Source organism: Phyllostomus discolor, chromosome 8, assembly GCF_004126475.2.
Source record: "Phyllostomus discolor isolate MPI-MPIP mPhyDis1 chromosome 8, mPhyDis1.pri.v3, whole genome shotgun sequence".
Classification (NCBI taxonomy): Eukaryota; Metazoa; Chordata; class Mammalia; order Chiroptera; family Phyllostomidae; genus Phyllostomus; species Phyllostomus discolor.
This window is the reverse complement of record NC_040910.2, coordinates 80,263,694-80,282,027: the sequence shown is the minus strand read 5'-3', so window position 1 is coordinate 80,282,027 and position 18,334 is coordinate 80,263,694. Positions and strand designations below refer to the sequence as shown.

The following is an 18,334-nucleotide window of genomic DNA, read 5'->3' as shown; positions in this document are numbered from 1 at the left end:
TCACAGGTCTCTGGGCCCACAAGCCAAGCGCATGGCTTGGCATCCCTGGGGCCAGCGCCTGCGGAGGTGGTTGTCGGGGTAGACCTCAGGGAGGTCTTCCCCTTGGCTCACCTCTTAGGGCAGCTTGGGAGACCTGGCAAGAACAAAACCTTTGCACCTGGGTAAGGAGTATCCACTGTGGAAAACGTGAGCTGTGCAGGGCTCGGCGTGTCCCGGTGTGGTCATCGGCAGGGCGGGGGCTCTGGGCGGCCCCCCCCCCCCCCCCCCCCCCCCGCTCTGGACCTCAGTTTCCTTCTCTGTGAGATGAGTGTCAGCCTGGACTGTCTCTAAGGTTCCTTCAGACTTGGCAGAGGAAGAGTTTCTCTCCTGTTAGCTCATGAGTGGCCTCTGGCCCCTTTCACTCCCTCAGACCCTGGTGACTCGGGCAGTGGCCTCCTTGGCTGGAGTGCCGGCCATGCACTCAGGGCTCTGTTGGGCGCCCCCTGCTGCTGTGGGGCAGGGAGCGTTTACAGTGTCTCTGAACAACTCGAGAGAGGCTGCCTGCCTCCAGGAACTCACGGGAGATTTTGGTTGCCTAGCCGGACACCTGTGGGATAGCTGTGAGACGATGGGGTCCCTGTCCTTGGGTGGGGCAGCCTGGGTCTCAGGTCTTCAGCTCTGGGCTCACTTCCTGCTGCCCGATGTATCCCCCACCTGGACAGACAAACAGCCCAAAAGGACAGACCATGTGCCGAACACTGGGACATGCCCCTCTGGTGGATGGGTCTTTGATTTGGTTCCTGGCCCTGAGGGGGCCCTCCAGACTCCAGCGCTGGGGCCAGGCGTGTGCCAGGGCCCAAGTGATGTCCTTGTGCCTGCGGCCTGTTGGCCGGTCTGTGCACTCTCCGGAGGGTGGGCCTCACTCACGGGACTCAGCGTTCTTGCTCTGCAGGCATGGAGGAGGCAGGGCAGGGAGTGGAGTTGGCGTGCCTGGGAATCCTCTCTCCAGCAGTGCGTTTGCCATTGGGAGAATTGGGAGAAAGGGGGGAAGTTGGGCACCGGCAAGCCACAGAGACGGCTGCAGATGTGACCACACTCAAGGACCCCTCTTTATTTCTGTCAGTGCCTTCACCCTTGGGAGAGCCGAGGTTCCCACTGCTCTCAAGGCAAACCCCGGTCCCTCCGTCCTCTGCATAGGATAGCCAGGCCTCCCAGCGCCTGAGACAGCCCCAGTTCAGGGCTGCTGTCCCAGGGCAGTTCCTCACGGCTCCACCTTTTCCTCTCTGAAATGTCCCCGTCTCGATGTCACAGCATACCCTCCCCTCCCTCTGGAACCTCCCTCTTCACCCACCTGCTGGCCTGTATTCCCACTGCCACCCTGCTCATCCTCTTCTCACCTGCTGGTCAGTCAGGAACCCGGGCGGTGGGGAGCGGGGGAGGGGCGCAGGTCTGGGGAAGCTCAGCCCCGGAGCAGCGCCAGACGGTGAAGGGCCTCTGACCCCCTCTCACTCAGCTCTGGCCCCTCCACTCCTTGGCTGGGGTTGGGCAGGGGCGGACTTTCCCATTTGCCGGTTCCCCAGAGGCCAAGCATCACCAAGGGTTAGTGTTGCTCTTGGCTGCTGGCAAACCTTTCCCGTCCTACCCTAACCCCAGTCTTGTTTGTTTGTTTTAGAGTATTCCATTTTCGACTTGAGTTTTATTGTGGAGTCTGGGGGACAACAGTGGGTGTTTTCCTCCACCATTGGCAAACATCCTGGGTGTAGGGAACCCCCTGCAGAAGTCCACGCATGTCCTCTCTCCATTTGGGGTGTAGCATATTGGGGGAAGCACGCAGCCCCCAAACTGGTGTGTGTGCGCACATGTATGTTTTTCTAATGCTGGGTGTGTGGCCATTTTCACAAAACAGCCAGGAGGGGCAGTTTTGGAAATGCGTGTGGATGCCACAGAGAAGGTGACAAAAGCACAGCAGGAGGCCAGGAAGGAAGGGGCAGCCGGGGCCTAGGGCCACCAGGAGATGGAGCCCAACGCAGGCAGTGTGTGTCTGCCGGGCAGCGGAATGGGCGACCCGGTAGGCCGGTGTTGCCTAACTATGGCTCCCCGGCCACAGCCAGCCCACCACTGGTGTTTTGTACAGCCCTGTGAACTAAGAATGGTTTTCACATTTTTAAACTGGTAAAGAGCAAAAAAGAAAAGAATTTCGTGACGTGAAAATTCAATGAAATTCAGGTTTCCGTTTCCATAGTAAAAATTGTGTTGGAACACAGCCACGCCCGATCTGCTTACAGACCGTGGCTGCGCGGGGTGGCTGCTCGGGGTGCTCTGCTGGCAGAGTCGTGCTGTGACAGAGACCGTGTGGCCCGCAAAGCTGAGCACACTCGCTCTCTGGCTGCTCAGAAGAACCATCCCTGCCAGTGCCTGCACCAGGTACCTCCCAGTTTCCGGGGGCGAGAAGGGGACCTGGGAGGCAGCTCCAAGACAGGCTCTCCAAGAGGGCAGGGCCTGGCCTCTGGGCGATGGTGGCAGCTGTGGGTGACAGCAGATGCTGCCAGAAGTTCGAGAGCTGGTCCCAGGCAGAGGTAGAAAGCACCCATCTCCTCCGGAGGGCAGGAGGGGAATCGAGGGGGCACCGAGCAGGCCAGCAGAGGGGGTTGAGAAGGACTGTGGAGAGAAGACCCCCGAGAGGCCTGCAGCTGCTTTAACCCCACAGCTGGCACTTACCCCAGTGGCGTGGGGGTGGGGCAGGGGGTGGAGCCAGGAAAGCCAGATGTGACCTGTGACGCCAGGTAGGCTCTGCCCTGGGAAAAAGCACATTTTATAGAGTGAAGAAGTGGGCACCAGTGCAGCGCAGGCCAGGCTGGCTGGCTGGGATTAGGCAAATACGATCATGCCTGGGCCTCACCAGTTGAGCTGTGTGGCCTTGAGTGAGTTGTCTACTCTCTCTGAGCTCTAGCGTCTGTCCCAGGAGGTTATGAAGATTGCTTGTGCCGACCTCTTATAGTCATCTGGCTTAGTGCCTTGCAGCCAGGAAATGCGTGATCAATGCTCACCACTCACCCTTTCTTGGCCCTCTCTTAAGCTCCTCCCCTTTAACCTGCATCCCTCAACCTCCACACCCTACCTCGCCTCCACCGCACCATCTTCCTGAGGCTCTCAAGCCCAGACATACCAATGCATCGGCCAAAGACAACTACTCCCTGAAGATTCCAGCCAGGCGTCCCACCTTCGGGGAGGGAGGGAGGCTTTGGTGTACAGGAGAAGACATCTCCTGGGACGTCTGCGTTCTTGGGTGAGGTGTGGGTTGAGCTGAAGGAGTGGGGCCCCCTGAGGGGACAGGCAGGAGGTCAAGCCCCAGAGTGCAGCCCCGCCCTGGCCAGGCCCACCTGCTGAACTGGGCACTCTGAGACCCTTTCTGCCCTGGGTTATTTAGCCAGACGAAAGACCCAGCAGCCTGTCTGCCCTGATGGTCCCTACCCCTAGAAATTCTGATGTGGTCTGAGGTGGGGCACTGGCCTTGGGATTTTTTTAAAGTGCCCCCACATAATCCCAAGGTGCCACCAGGCTGGGCGCCATAGATCCAATCTAGCCAAACCCACTTACTAGACAAATGATCAAAGCCCAGAGAGGAACAGGCCCTGGCCCAGGCTGCAGCGGGTTCCAGGGACCGAGTCTGACCCTTCCCTCGCTGTGCTGGCCAGCCGGGAGGTGGTGGAGGGAAGGCCTGCAGGAAGCCGCTGACTTCTCTCAGGAGGGGCTTCTTCTCGTTCCCCAGGCTGGGATGGTCAAGAGGCTGGGTGCAGACCCCGTCCACAGGCAAAGCCAGTGCCCCTAAGCTATCTGCTGATCTCCATGGAAACTCCAGGAGGCTGCCTGACTCAGGCCCTCCCCACCTGAGCCCCCACTGTACCCCCAGAATACCCAACTCTTACCCAAGCCTCACCCCTCCCTCTCTCTCCCCCTCAGCCCCAGTGGTGGGAGCAGTATGGAAGGGACATCTGTCAGGTGCTCCCTTGCCAACCAGAGGCATGCGGGCTCCCGGCTGGGCTGCCACAGAGATCTCCCTGCTCTTCTCTCTGGCCTCATAGAGGCGTTGGGTTCTACATCACCATCTACAGGGTTCTGGGAGTCCACCCCTGGCCTCTGGTGTGACCAGTTCCCAGGGAAGCATCTGTGGTGAAGGGTCCTGGGCCTTTAATGAAACCCCCAGCCAGGGAAGCTGGCGGAGGCCTCTGCCCACACACCCCAGAAGTCCAGTTCTGCAAATGGACCGTGAGTGCTAGTAGCTGCACTGATTGGGGCAGCTACAGACTTGACCGATCCATCCTGTCCTCTAGGACTAGAAAGCTAAACAGATAAACAAAGTTTGGGTTTGACCCTTTTTTTTCTTCCAACCAGCTTCACCTGCATGCCGGCTTGAGCTGCCACGTGGCCCAAACACAGGCTTCGAAGTGCCCCCCGCATTGCCACTGTCCAGCTGACTGACTATGGCTAGCATGGATGGCTCTCGGTATAAGCCAGCACAGTTTCTAAGTATAGACCCCAGGCAGCCCCGTGGCTGCTGGTAAGTCTCAGGATGATACCATTTGATACCCTGCCTGGCCTGTTGTGACACCAGCCACTGCCAGCTGCTGAGGGGACGGGGCAGCCGTGCGTGGGCCAGCCCACCCCACCTTCCTCTATGGAGAACAGAACCGGCAGTTTAATGATCACAGCCCGAGGGTGACCTCAGTGCCCAGCTGACCCTGCTCTCTTATTGTCAGAAAGAGTAACTTAACATCACCCCCTGCAGAGTATACGCTGTCTCCAGGGGCCAGGCAGAGGCGGGAGCCAGCGCTCCCTGGAGCTCTCGCTCTGCCCCGTGTTCTCAGTGCCCTACTTCTGTGCTCCAGGCTCCCCGAGGCTCATGGGAGGTAGCATGGCTGCCGAAGTGGGCTGGGCAACCCTCCCTTCTTGGTTTCTAGTTTGTATTTCTTCTTTACACAGCAGCTGGGGAGGGGTGGGCAATGATTCTCCTCAGAGTGTATAGCCTCTCTGCCTTCTTCCCTTCCCCAGGACTCCAGGGTCTGTGCCCTTGGCTTTGGGACAGCGGGCCCTATTCCCTGAGCCTGCAGGCAGCTGGGAGGCTCTCGTGGGGCCTCTCAGACCTGAGAGGGTGTCAGAGCCGTTCTGCTACCTGCCACGTTGTCAGCAGGCCTGGGAGTTCACCTGTAGCAGGTGGTTAAACTGATTGCCTAATTTGCTTTTGGTTGAGAGAGGAATCCAGAAAATTTGTATGTGGATTACTGTGGTTGAAAATAACTTCTGAACTCAGACTTGGCTGTGCCTGGCACTGTGGGCAAGTCACACCTGGTTGTGAGGGTTGGGGGTGCTGAGCTGCTGAGGGGCATTGTCTGAGTCACAGTAGGGGGAGATAGCAGGACCATTCTGGGGCCTGCGCAGTTACTAGCCTAGCCCGACTCTTGTCTAGCTGGAGGCCCTGCTTCCAGCACGCCTGCCTCGGGCACTTGCCCCTCTTGATCGAAAGAACTTCTGGTCCAAAGCCATCGCAGGCTGGGCGCTTTGCTTCTGCAATGGGGTTCCAGAGCCAGGTTGGGTACCTCACTGAGAAGGCCTGGACACTCTGGGTGTGTTGCCAAGGGCGCTTGCCGCTGGGCCACCATCCCTCTCCGTTTGCCTGCAGAAGTAAAGCTTTAGAAGGCCCCGGTCAGATGTTTGGAAGGCGTCAGATTCTTCATGCAGGGTCTCCGTGTGGGGGTCTCGGGGCTCTGTGTAGCCATGGATGTGACTGTCTGATCTGCACAGACTTGCATCAGTTGCCACTGTGTAAAACTTTGTTTTTTTTAAAAGATTTTATTTATTTTTAGACAGGAAGGGAGGGAGAAAGAGAGGGAGAGAAACATCAGTGTGTGGTTGCCTTTTGCATGCCCCCCACTGGGGACCTGGCCTGCAAACCAGGCATATGCCCTGGCTAGGAATTGAACCAGTGACGGTTTGGTTCGCAGGCCAGCGCTTAGTCCACTGAGTCACACCAGCCAGAGCTAAACTTTTTATTTTAAAATAACAATTCAGCCCTGGCTGGGTTGCTCAGCTGGTTGGAACATCGTCCCCTACACCAAAGGTTGCAGGTTCGATCCCCTATTGGGGCACATGCAGAAAGCAACCGACTATATGTCTCTCTCTCTCTGCCCTCCACCGCCCTTCTTCTCTCCGTTTCTCTCTAAAATCAATAAACATATTCTTGGGTGAGGACTAAAACAATAATAATAATGAAAACATAAAAATTCAGATTACTTTAAACCCAGAGACCTGGTGCCCCTCCCATAGTCTTCCCTCTCGCCCCAGCTCTGCACGAGGGGTGGGCTTCCGATTATTAGTATCACCCTTGCTGCTGCCGGATTTTTCATCCAGCAAAGGTTAAGAGCAGTGTTCCTAGTACATGTGTCTCCATCAAAAGGTAGATCCAGGAGGCCTCATTCCCTCTGATCTCATTTCTTTCAAAGGTCTGGCCCTGAGGCTGTGTGTGTGAGAGACCTCACTCTACCAGGTAACCTGCTGATTGGTGGATAGCTTCGCTGACTTGCAGCTTTTAGGTAGAAAGGGGTGGTCCCTCCCCCCAGCTCAGTGAATCAGCCCTGCAGGGAGGAGGGGTTAGAGAACGGAAGGAACAGAACAGGCAGAGACTGTGGTGAGCTGAGCACTCTCATTTCTTCTAGGGACAGGCAGAGTTCACTTTCCAGGGAGCGTTGCTCATCCTGGGAAAGGCGGGGGCAGCTCCAGTTTAAGTGGGACCCTGGATGGGAAGAATCGAAGGAGTTTTGGGGACGCCATACCTGGGTTTCAGTAGGCTTGCCTGAAGACTCTGAGGCTCAACAAAATGGGCCTAACAGTTTGTCCTTGCTGAATCATTTTGAGTGGGGCTAGTGTATGAAGTACTGGGCATAACGTACTGGCAAGTGGTTTGTAATAATAATTGTAGTTGTTATGTTTGAAAAACGGAAACTTGGTGTGGGTGGGGAAGAGGGGAATATAAAGAAAGAAAAATAATCCCTTGCCTCTTGGTTAGATTGGAGGTCGGATTTCTGGGCCTGTTGGTGCCCCTTGCCCTTGTCTCCCTCCCCCCTCCCGAATCAGGCAGACACTGGAATCCCTTCCTGGAGACGATCTCAGTCCTCACAGCCTTGGGAAGCACAGGAGTGTCAGGAGAGCCGAGGACACTCCAGGGAGGAGCAGAGGGCTGTTTTCGCGCTTGTGTGAAGGCCACCATCGCTGGCGTTGGTCCGTCCCCTGACAATACTGCCAACTCGTTTTTCATAGTAAAACGGGAGAAAAGATGTCACACCTGCATTTCGATGCAGAATGTTGTTGAGGGCAATACAGGAAAGTACACTGATGAACTGGCTTATGCCCTGGACCATTATCTAATCAGCCCCCTATGTGCTGTTCTTACTCTCGTCTTCTGACGCTCTAGTTTTATCATCTGGAAGGATTTCTGACAACCACGGGTGTGTCCAGCCAACGATAAGCTTCTTGGTGCTTTTACTTGTGTGTGTGTTTCTAATTGTTGGTTTCAATCACTCTAAACAGCTGTGAGACTCTTGTCCAGACCCCTGGAGATTGAAGAATATGCAGATAAGACATAAAGGTGGGGAGGGTGGGACGTGGGCAGACTCCAGGGTCACACCCCAGACCTCAGCTGTGGCTCCCGCCTCCGGCATCACAAAGCCCCCAGACTTTTGCCCCAATGACTCACAGCCAGTATCTTCATCAGGTTCAGTTTTGACACGTGAGTCTAAGATACACAGCAGATTGGATAGACTGACAGTAACATTACTCTTTTAAAATAAAATTAGACACAGCTTGCTAAAGTCAATGAAAGCCAGCTTAGATTCTCAAGAATTCTGAGCTTCATATGAATCATTTGATGCGGGATGTCTGGCCTTCTCTGTTATAGAAAACCTGGAAAATATAGAAAGGGGCCAAAGAAGAAAAAAAAAAATCTCACCACCGGTCCCGTAACTCTCGGAGCTGTCTCTCTGCTGGGCCACAGCTCACCGAGGTGCAATGACTGTTTCCTTGCAGTCACTCCGAAAGCCACCTGGTGCCAGGGACCTGCCCCATTGTTCTGTGTGTCTGCTGTAGGTGCTGCTGTGGAAACTGGGGCTCTTTCACAGGGTCACGGGCAAAGCATTTCGGGAGACTCGCATATGGCAGAATGAGGTCTGGTGGTAAGGTTTATTTGGGTGGAAATAGAAGGCTGCCCTGGGTGTCCAGTATCTTCGTTTATCCCACCATGGAAAAAGTCCAATTTTGCCTTTGTCAGGGCCAGAAATAGGGCCAGTGTCCAGAGATTCTGTGCCGTATTGGAGCTCAGTCCTTTGGAGCCCCCGTGCTCTGCCGCAGGCCCCAGATGGCTGCCAAACCCACGTGACGGCTACGAAATTCTGCAAGGCATGGGGTAATAGGTATGTGTTAGAGAAGGAGGGGGAGGGAGGGGGAGAGAGAGAGAAGGAGCTTCTTCCTTAAGCTTATTTTATTTATTTGGGCTTGGGATGTACCTGGTGCTTTTTCAAAATAACCAATCAAATTTCCCAAGTTTTTGTGGGCTTCTGAAGGGTCGGTCCATCTCCTAATCAATCTGTTCTTTCTCTGGCCTAGACTGACAGGGCCTCTAAGTTGCCATTTTGGCTCCTACCCTGCATGTGCTCACCTCCTGCTTTATTGTTCTATCCCTCCACCCTCCCCCGCAACCCGCCCCAGTAATCTGCAGGGAGGGGGTCAGTATTTCCCTGGGGAGTGTGTGAAGCTGCAGCTTTCTGGTGAAGCAAGCAGGCTTATGCTCCCTAGTTGACTATACTTAGTAATGTCTGATCCCCTTTGCCCACCCCCATATTAATAACTAGCTAACTGCCTGTGCAAACACAGGCTTGGTATCACATGTGGCTCAAAGTAATCAGAACCAGAGGGGTTTCTTCTCTCTTTGATGAGGGAAAAGAATGCAAGCTTTGAAGTCAGTTAGGCCTCAGTTCAAATAATCACTCTTTGTATTAGTTTGCTGTGTAACAAGTCACCATAAACTTAGTGGCTTAAAACCCCATCTGTGAGCTTACAGTTCTGTAGGAAGAAGGCCGGATGGCGGAGTCCAGGTGGGCTCAGCGAGCTTCCTGCTGAGGGTCTCAGCGAGCTGAGGCCCAGGTGTCCTCCAGGCTGGCCTCTTACCTGGAAGCTTTGGGAAGAAGCCGTGTCTACGGGCCTTCGGGTGGTTGGCAGAACCCAGTTCCTGGCAGCCATAGGAGTGAGGTTCCCCTCTCCTTGCAGGCCGCTGGGGGCCCACTGTCTCCCAGAGCCTTTTGGGAGTGAGAGAACCCACATTGCCTTTCACGTGGCCCCTCCACCTTCCGAGGCTCAGTCTGCGTGTGCCCTTTTCAGGCTTCTAGTCGCTCCTGTCCTCTCTGCTGCCTGGGACCCTCGCAAGGTTTTGACTGAGGATTAGATAAAGCAAGGGGGTGAGTTCCCTTACAGTGCCTGTTGAGGGTCAGTTCTTTCTCATTTGCTTCTCACAGAGCCAGCTTTATTTGGAACCTTGTCTGATTCTGCTACTGTGCAGCAGGATCGGACAGGGCTGTCTTCATCTCGAGTACTTGTCATTTTAAAAGTTGTCACGAATCATCGTTTTTCTGGGCCAAGGAATGAGGAAAGAAGAGTGGCGGCATGCCCTGATCAGAACTTCTCAGACTTTCTCATTCCTTCCCCCCACCCCCCACCCAGAGCGCAGGCCGCTTGACTTCAGCTGCTGCCTCCGGGAGCCTTTGGGGGTGGGGTGAGAGCTGGCTGCCTGAGCCCTCGGACAAGTGGTGGCCTCAGGTCGGAGGCGGGCCCACTGGCAGCTGGCCCCTGCCACTCAGCGGGGAGGCCGGCCCTGGCCAGGGGGAGATGAAGAGGGCGTGGGGGGCGCCTGAGTGCTCACGGGCTCTCTGCCTGTCCCTCTGTGCTTCCTCAGGAGATCCTCCGAGAGCTCACGCTGGATGCCCTGCTGGACATGAACGAGGCCAAGGTGAAGGAGACGCTGCGGCGCTGTGGGGCCAGTGCGGAGGAGTGCGGCCGCCTGCAGTACGCCCTCACCTGCCTGCGGAAGGTGACAGGTCTGGGTAGGTAGGGCCTGCCTCCCCAGCACTGAGGCCAGCCCCATCAGCTCCCTCTCCCTGCACCTCGGCCTAGACACCCGCCTTGACTCCCCAGGCCTAGCCTGGTTCCCTGGGGCCACGGTCTTTGCTGAGGTAGATGGTGGGGGTGGGGGGCAGGTGTGGCCCAGGGTTACTGGGGTAGCTTGGAGAGGTCCGAATAGACATTCAGAAAGTGTGTGATGGACCTGACCCGAGATAGAGGCTCTCCAAGTCAGAGGGCTTGGATCTGGACTGGTCTGGCCAGTACTAATGCAGGGACGCCTTAACCTTTGTTAGAAACCCCAGGCTGGTCTGCTGGGTGGGCTCTGTACTATTTCCCCTCTTTAGAGCAGATTTGTTAGGTCCGTGAACCCTCCAGCAGCTTCCTTGCCTTCCAGCCTCTCTCCCCACCTCCTGTCCTTGTCGGCTGGGCTGTGTGCTCACAAGGCACACGCCACCCACCAAGGTGGGTCCAGCCTGAGAGAAGCAGGATTCAAGGAACTACGGTGTTTCAGCCCCGGGGTTGTGTGCATGGCCTCCCCCAGGCGAAGGGTGTGATCCTGGATTAGATGAGCTCCCGGGAGTTATTTGCTGGCTTCCTGAATCTTGCCTGGGAAACAGCTTCTAATACCCTGGCTGAATGCTCCCTCTACCAACCATACAGACAAGGCTTTGAAATGAGCCTAATGAGTAGAATTAGCCCTGTTTTTTAATGATCTGAGTCACCTGTCTTTATCTCTGGCCGCCAGAGGCTTAAAGAAGGCACCAGGGTTTATATTCTGCTCAATTTTTTTTTCTCAGGGAGGGTTGGGCTTCATTTCTTCCCCAGCCCCATTGTACCAAGTCCTCCCATGGACACAGAGCCACTGTGGAGAGCTGCACTCAGTTCAGAAAACGTCGGCACGCCAGGCCTCCCGGCAGGTGCTAAGTTCTAAACGTGGCAGAGACGCGGCCAACATTCTGGTCCCCATACTTTACAGAGGAGGAGCCTGAGCCCAGAAAGGGGAGGCCATGGACACGCATGCACGCGCGAGTACACACACACACACACACACACACACAGAGTGGTTGGTGGCAGAGAGGGGCTTGAAGCCTCAGTCTTCGATGGTGGTTGGTTTGCGCCCATGTTGTGGAAATTTAAAAGCACTTGCCATCCAAGCAGAGATCTTGGAGTAACGTTCACCTCTCCCTCCATTGTGGCTGAGTGGTGAGGACTGTGGAGGAACCAGCTGTCTCGTGGTGGCGACCCATCCGTGGTGGGAAGGCTGCTGTCTGCCCGTTGTGGGTGCCAGGACAGGGAGGTCACTAACTTAGAAGCACTGACTTATTAAGCCAGGCACTTGACACTCGTGTGGCAACACCCCTGTCAGAGGTGGTGGTAAGCTCCCTTAATAGCCGGTGCACCGGACAACATAGGGCGGGTCGTCTGGGTCCCCGTGCTGGCACGTATGGGGGCTGGGCTTGGAACTTGGGTTTCCTCCCCAGGGGTGCTTTTTCCACTGTGCCCTGGAGGGGGCTCCTCCCAACAGGGTCTTTTCCGGGTCCTTCTCTCTCATTCAGTCTCAGCTTGTGATGTGCCCACATCCCCAAACGGGTCCTGACTACACCCCACCCGAGTGGGGCGGTCCAGTGGCGGCCATACTTGAAGGGCACCTTGGACTGGGTGGGCAGTAGCGTTCACCCGCCTCTCGGACCGTACGAGCAGGGTCTTCGTTGCATGCAGCCGGGCTTGGTGAGAGCAGCCTAGTTTCAGCCTACCTCAGCCATGTACAGCCCGAAGGAGCTGGGTCACCGATTTAACCCCACGTGCCTCGGTTTCCTCATCTGTGAAATGGAGGTAATAACAGCACCTCTCTCTTAGGGTTGTTGCAAGGATGAAATTAGTATGGTCAAATGCTCAGAACAGAGCCTGTGACGAATCAGGTGTTCTTCTCAGCATTAGGCTGTCATATGATGAGAAATGTGCAGGTTATTTCCCTTGTGGTCTCTGGCATTAAAGGTGAGTGAAGGGAGCTTCTCTGTGTCCGTGGCTGGTAAACGGGGGGCCGTCACGCCAGCTGATGCTCCCCGTTCACCCACAGCGCTCATCACTAATCAGTCCCCAGGCTGCTCCTACTTCGCGACTCCAGGGTCTTTCTCAGGAGCCACTGCTGACTGACTGGTGTTCACGTACACAGTGAGACTGTCCCCCCTAAGCCGGCTCCTGGCAGTGGTCATAGCCAGTAGGCCATTTGGAGAACCTGGGGCGTGTTCCTGTGGTGGCAGACTTACCCATGGATTCACGGGTCTCATGCTTTCATCCCCTGACCCAGCGACATGTCAGTGCCACCTGTAGATTCGTGCGTGGGTGAAACTGTAAGCCATGGCAGCAATTCCAATGGAGCAGGCCCCAGGAGCACGCAAACTGAGTAACTCGTGCTGCCAGGTTGGTTCATGAAGAGAGAGTCACCGTGCAGTGAAGCAGGAAGAAGGGCATTAGAGGAGGGGGTGGGACGCACAAAGACACCCTCAAGAGTGGTGCAGGTTAATCTCTCTCCACCGCACCCGATGTGCGGCTGGGTGGGCAGGACTCCCTCTGGTGACAGAGAGCTCACAGCCTCCCGAGGCTGTGCCATTGTAGGTTACTCAGAACCGACACCCTAGCGGGAGGAGGCCAGCACTGTGGTCGGGACAGCGGGCCATCCCACTGCTTGCTCGGCTGGCTGACTTTAGCAGTGCTCGTGGCCTCCCTGAGCCTCGGCAACCGTGCGTGCTGAGAGGATGCAGGTAGACGGGGTGCAGGGCACACAGCAGGATTCCAGGGTGGAAGCTCATTTTGTCTTGAATCATAGTCTACCAGCCTGTACTGTGTACTCATTAATAAACATGAGGAGGGAGGTGTCTTCTTCCCCACGGAAGGGTCTCTAGATGTGGTCCTTGCTCCCTGCCCCCACCCTATCTCCCGTAAGGATAAAACTCAAGTCCTTAGCAAGATATCCAGGGTTCCTCCTGAGCCGGCCTTCCAGCTTCATCGCCTCCATCTGCCTGTCTCAGCCTCACCTCTCAAGGCATAGGGAGTTCTTAGTGGTTACCAGAAGGTGCTGTGTGCTCCCTGCCTTTGCCCATGTGGTTCCCTCTGCCTGGTACACCTCCTCTGGGGAGCCCTCTGACCCCTGGGCTAGTTAGGGTCCCTCCCCCCCCTCCCCCTGTGCTCCCCCATCCCCATCCACTTCTGTGTCAGCACCCAACTCACTGTGCTGAGTGTGTCACCCGCACTAGACTGTGCAGGCTCAGTGGGTGTGTCTTTTTATGCCTTAATACCCGGTGTCCAACATGTGCTTGAATGAATGGGCAGATTGTGCCACTGAGTTGGAACCCTGCAGAGCCTCAGGGCCTCAGCGAGGGTCACTGTGGGGGCAGCTGGAAGTCGTTCCCCGGCTCCTCTCAGAAGTCAGAAGTTGCTGATCCCTTTCTAGCCGGATCTCTTTTCTAGCAAATTCCCAGGGCAATTTGCTGTCGGAAGGTTGGTGCGGCCCCTTTTCCTGAAAAGTGAGTTTTCTCAAAGTGGAGTTACCCCTGTACACACCCCAGCTTCTCTTTCCTAACTCTCAAAAGGTCCGTCACCACTTCCCGCTCTGAAGGTGCCCACTTCGGGCTGACTGTGCTGGCTTGTTCCCCACAGGCCTGCCGGCAGGAGCCCCGCTCAAGCCAGTCCCTCTCTGGACCCCATTTTCCCCTCCGTAAAACGGGGACAGTAATATCCACGCTGGTGGCCTCACGGTCAGCTAGGAAAGGTGGAAGAAAAGGCAGGAGAGGCCCTTATACACCAGGTAAAGCCGGGTAGTTGAAGCCTTCCATCGAGGAACCGTGCGACCTGGGACAGGTGCTTGACTGCCTGGGGCCCTGGCCCCCTCGCTGTGAATCCCTCCAGCCCCAGCCTTCCGTGACTCCCTTCTTGGCCCACAGGAGGGGAACACAAAGAGGACTCGGGCTGGAGTTCTGTGGATGCCCGGCGGGAAAGTGGCTCAGGGCCTCCGGCGGATACCCTCTCACCGGCCTGCCTGCCCTGGGCCCCAGGGAGCTCCCAGCTGGGCAGGATGGGCAGCAGCGCCCAGGGCCCACGCTCCGTCTCCGTGTCGGCCCTGCCCACCTCGGACTTCCCAACCCCTGGCCCCAGCGAGGGCCTCACGGACACCTGTGTCCCCCTGCACGCCAGTGGCCGGCTGACCCCCCGCGCCCTGCACAGCTTCATCACCCCCCCGACCACGCCCCAGCTGCGCCGGCACACCAAGCTGAAGCCGCCGAGGACGCCGCCCCCGCCCAGCCGCAAGGTCTTTCAGCTGCTGCCCAGCTTCCCCACACTCACCCGGAGCAAGTCCCACGAGTCTCAGCTGGGGAACCGCATCGACGAGGTCTCCGCACTGAGGTGAGCGAGGGTTCCTGCCAGACGGGTGCCGAGTTGGTCATCCACGGAAAGATCTGACTACGGTTTTCTCATTGTGAAGGTGACATAGACTCAGTGGTAAAAGGACATAAAATTGACTAACATGTAAGTATGCACAGTACAAAGTGAAAGGTGCCCACCCTCAGCTCACTCCCCAGGCTACCTTAGGGTTCGGGCTGAGTTCTACTAGGTTCCTTGCACATGTGTGCACGCACACGCACACACACACACACACGCGCGCGCGTGCGAGTGAAACAATGCCCTGTTCCAGTTGGGAGAGACTGGGTTCCGCTGCAGCAGCAAATGACCCCTGAGTCTTAAAACAAAGATTTCTTTCTGGCCCGTGCTGCCTGTCCATCATGGGTCAGCCGCGTTCCGGGTCCCAGGCTGATGGACAGCCACCACCTGGGACACTCCACTGTGGCAGCAGAAAAAATATCTTCATACGGGACGCACTAGCAATTAAACGCTGTCTCCTGAAAGCTCCACTCCCATGCGTGGTGCTCCCCAGAGGACCCGAGGCAGGCAGGTCTCCCCCGAGCGCAGGGGAGCGCCGGACAGCTGGCTGGGACCTCCGGTGTGCATGGGAGGCCGTGCGCTCTGCTCCGCAGTCTGTGTTTTCCGCTTCCCCCGACACCTCTGGGAGCTTCCTGTCAGTACCTTTGGAAGTACCTTACTGTCTTATTTTTTTAATTTCTTACCTGTGTATTTTAAGTAGGTAGTCACAGTCACCTAGTCTAACGTGCAGAACGCTCTGTGGCTCAGCTTTGTAGGGGTGCAGAGGGCAAAGTGACCCCTCCCGGTTCCCTTAGTCGCCCAGCTCCCCTCTGAGGAGCAGCCAGGTCATTAGTTTAGTGTTTATTTGTAATTACTCAAATGCCTCATCTTGTTCACACTTTTATGTCATTCCATTGTGTGGTTTAACTAACTCCTCCCCTCCTGGTGGACATTGAGTTCATTGTCACTTTTGTTGTTACAACAATTGCCCTTGTCAATATAGCCTTGTGGGCAGGGGGTGGGGGCAGAGGAGGGGGAGAGCTTTCTCTGGGTACCTGTCACCCTCTTGTACCCCTGGGGTGTGGCTCCTGTCTGACCTGGGCACCCCTTTTCCAGTCTCAGGGGGACTTGTCCCCTGTCCCAGTGCAGGCTGCCTTGGGTCCTTCATGGGATGGATCCTGGATATCTATGACTTTTTTTATTTTTTAACTTTTTAATATTTTTCCCATTACTGTTTAGTCTCCTTATCTGATGGTTCTGAGTATGTCACCCGAGGGGAGAAATCCCGATCAGGCTGTCCTGCGGGGGCCTGGCCCCCCCCCCCGGCTCCCCTGGAAGGGATGCAGCTTTCCTTCCCTCTGGGCCCTCTCCTCTCAGAGAGCACAGTGACAACTGCTGTGTGGACGACACTCGGACATGTGTGAATCGGAGGGCATCTCAGTGGGCAAAACCCAGGCGCCTGCTTCTCATTTTCTCCCAAAAAGAGCACTAGTGGGGCTCTGGCCTCATCCTGACTCCAGGCAGAGAACAGCCTCGGGCAGGTGACCACCGCCTCAGATCCCACGGCTGGTGGCTGGGCTGGGACCCAGGGCCTCTGAGTCTCTCTCAGAGCCACCAGAAGTAGCACTGACGAGAACGCTTAGGCCACCGGCGGCCCGCAGTGAGCCCCAGGGGCCGTCTGAATGGTGTGGGTTCCCAAGCTCTCTTTGTCCCGCGACAGCCTGGCTCAGGGCTTGTCCCCACCTGGCCCTGCTTGGTCCCTCACCGCCGTCCTCCCTGCCCTCCTGTCCCAGCCCTTTCCTCTCGGGCAGACTGACCCTGTCTCCTGCCTGGACCCCAAGCATTCTTCCTCTCCCCGCATACAGACAATGTGACCTGGGCAGACTCAGAACCCCTCTTCCTTCAGCTGTGTGTGCAGTGGGGTGCTCTAGTTACCGTGCGGGGTGGCTGGTGAGGCTCAGAGAAGCTGATGTATCAGCCTGCACAGCTGTACCTTTGGTGCCCTCTTGAGGGGGGCACTTCTAGCCCTTTCCCTGGAGGCAATGCCCCTGAATTCCCTCAGCCACCCTAGCCCACACCCTAGGGGCTCGTGGCTCTCCCTGACCAGCTCACCCCACTTCCCAAGGGATGGTGTTCTGGGGACCTGCCCAGCCAGCTCGGTGACCTAATCGTGCTCTCTCTCTCTCTCTCTCTTTTGTCTTCTCCAGGTTCGGTAAGAGTGATTCATTTTTGTCCCCTCTGCCTCTGGGAGCTGCGCTTGTGTCGCCGTCCCCATCGGGGGTGGATTTCTTTGACCCTCTCCGAGTGCACTTGGCCTTTCCATGGTCCAGGAGCAGAGGTGCCGGGAACCGCCTCCGGAAGTAACTCTAGGACAGGTGGCCTTCGAGGGGTGAGGTGACCTCAGCCCAGCCAGTGCTGCTCTTTGTGTGCAGTGGCCTCGAGTGTCACGGTCTGCGGGCAGTCCCCCGCGGCAGGCCCTCTTTGCCCATGCCCTCCCCCGAGGTGACCTCTGGTGGGGAGTGTTTCCCTGCTGGGCTGCCGTGGGAACCCCGCTCTCCTGAGAGGCAGGCACCACCTGTCCTGTGCAGGGGGACAGTGGCCACCTGCAGCCCCCAGCTGACTTCTCAGGACCCGTCCCTTCAGGAGAGGGATGTCCTTTGAGGCAGGAATGCCACTCGCTTCTGAACGAGGCCCTGAGAGAGTGGACCCCTGGGAGGAGCTGGGGGGAGCCGGGCAGCCTTGACCTCCTTCCCACCCGCCCACCTCAGGGCCGAGGGCAGCCCTGTGCATGGTGGCTGAGCCATGGGCCCTCTCTCTCTGCAGCGGGAGGCAGTGTGCCTCTGGCCTGCTTTCTGTTGTCCCAGTGGAGAAGCAGAGATCTCTGGGTTTTGCCTGAGCCAAATAGCAGTCTCTTTGTGTCCTGTCCTGAGCTGGCTAAGCAGAACGATGAGGAGGGACAGGCACTGACTTTGCCAAAATGGAGCTGGCTGCAGGACCACCAGGGAGGCATAGGGTGGGGAGGGGGGAGGCTGCCCTTCCATCTCCCAGGGTGCAGGTGGAACTCCAGGGCCTCCCAGAGCCTCAGAGGAGAAGGGAGCCCAGCATCTGCGTCCCCAGGGCAGCCTAGCCTGTGACTCTCCTGGGTGCTGCGGTAATGCAGGGCCTGTACCAGTGAGGCTGCTTCTCCCGCCTACCAGGAGGGCAGGACAGGGCCTTCAGGGCTCCGTCTAGTGAGGGGCAGTCGGCACCTGGCACGGGTGCCCTCACTGCCCCGTGCCCCGTGCCCGTGGCACCCTGCACGTCAGACATAGGTTGCGCTCAGAGAGAGAAGGTTGGAATCCCTTGTTCCGTGGCCAGTCTCTCTCAGGCTGGCAGCCTAACCCCTTTTCGGCCCATGTGCTTTGATGGCAGTGGCTACTGACTGGGGTGAACCCCTGGAAGGCCTTGGGAAGAGTCAGCCCCACAGCAGATGTGCTGGAGAGAGCTGTGGGCTCCTGGTCATCGGCGGGGCAACATAGGCCTTTTGGTCCCAGTCAAACTCCCCTTGGTGTGGGAGGAGTCAGCAGCTCCAGCGTGCCCTTCTCCTTGCGGTCGGGTGTGTGGTCCTTGGCCCCCAGGGAGCCAGCACTTAATGAGCCCCAGTTGTGGGCCAGGCCGGGACTCAGGGACCCGAGAGGGTGCGGTGCCCTTCTAGGGGCGGTGGGGGCAGGGCTGCTGACTCACAGGCCATGAGATGATCATATATTCCTCAAGCACTGTGTTCCTGATCTTTCTGAGT

General features: G+C 57.1%; 1 protein-coding gene across 8 annotated transcripts in view; it reads left to right on the top strand.

Moving 5' to 3' along the window:
- Positions 1–18,334, top strand: part of KSR1 (kinase suppressor of ras 1) — a 150,670-nt gene that overhangs the window by 98,900 nt on the left and 33,436 nt on the right. For all 8 annotated transcript variants that reach the window (XM_036033371.1, XM_036033372.1, XM_028521076.2 and 5 more), the window contains 3 exons: positions 9,974–10,121; positions 14,082–14,541; positions 16,764–16,768. In XM_036033371.1, coding sequence (XP_035889264.1) covers positions 9,974–10,121; positions 14,082–14,541; positions 16,764–16,768 — 613 coding nt within the window. The remainder of the gene's footprint in view (positions 1–9,973; positions 10,122–14,081; positions 14,542–16,763; positions 16,769–18,334) is intronic.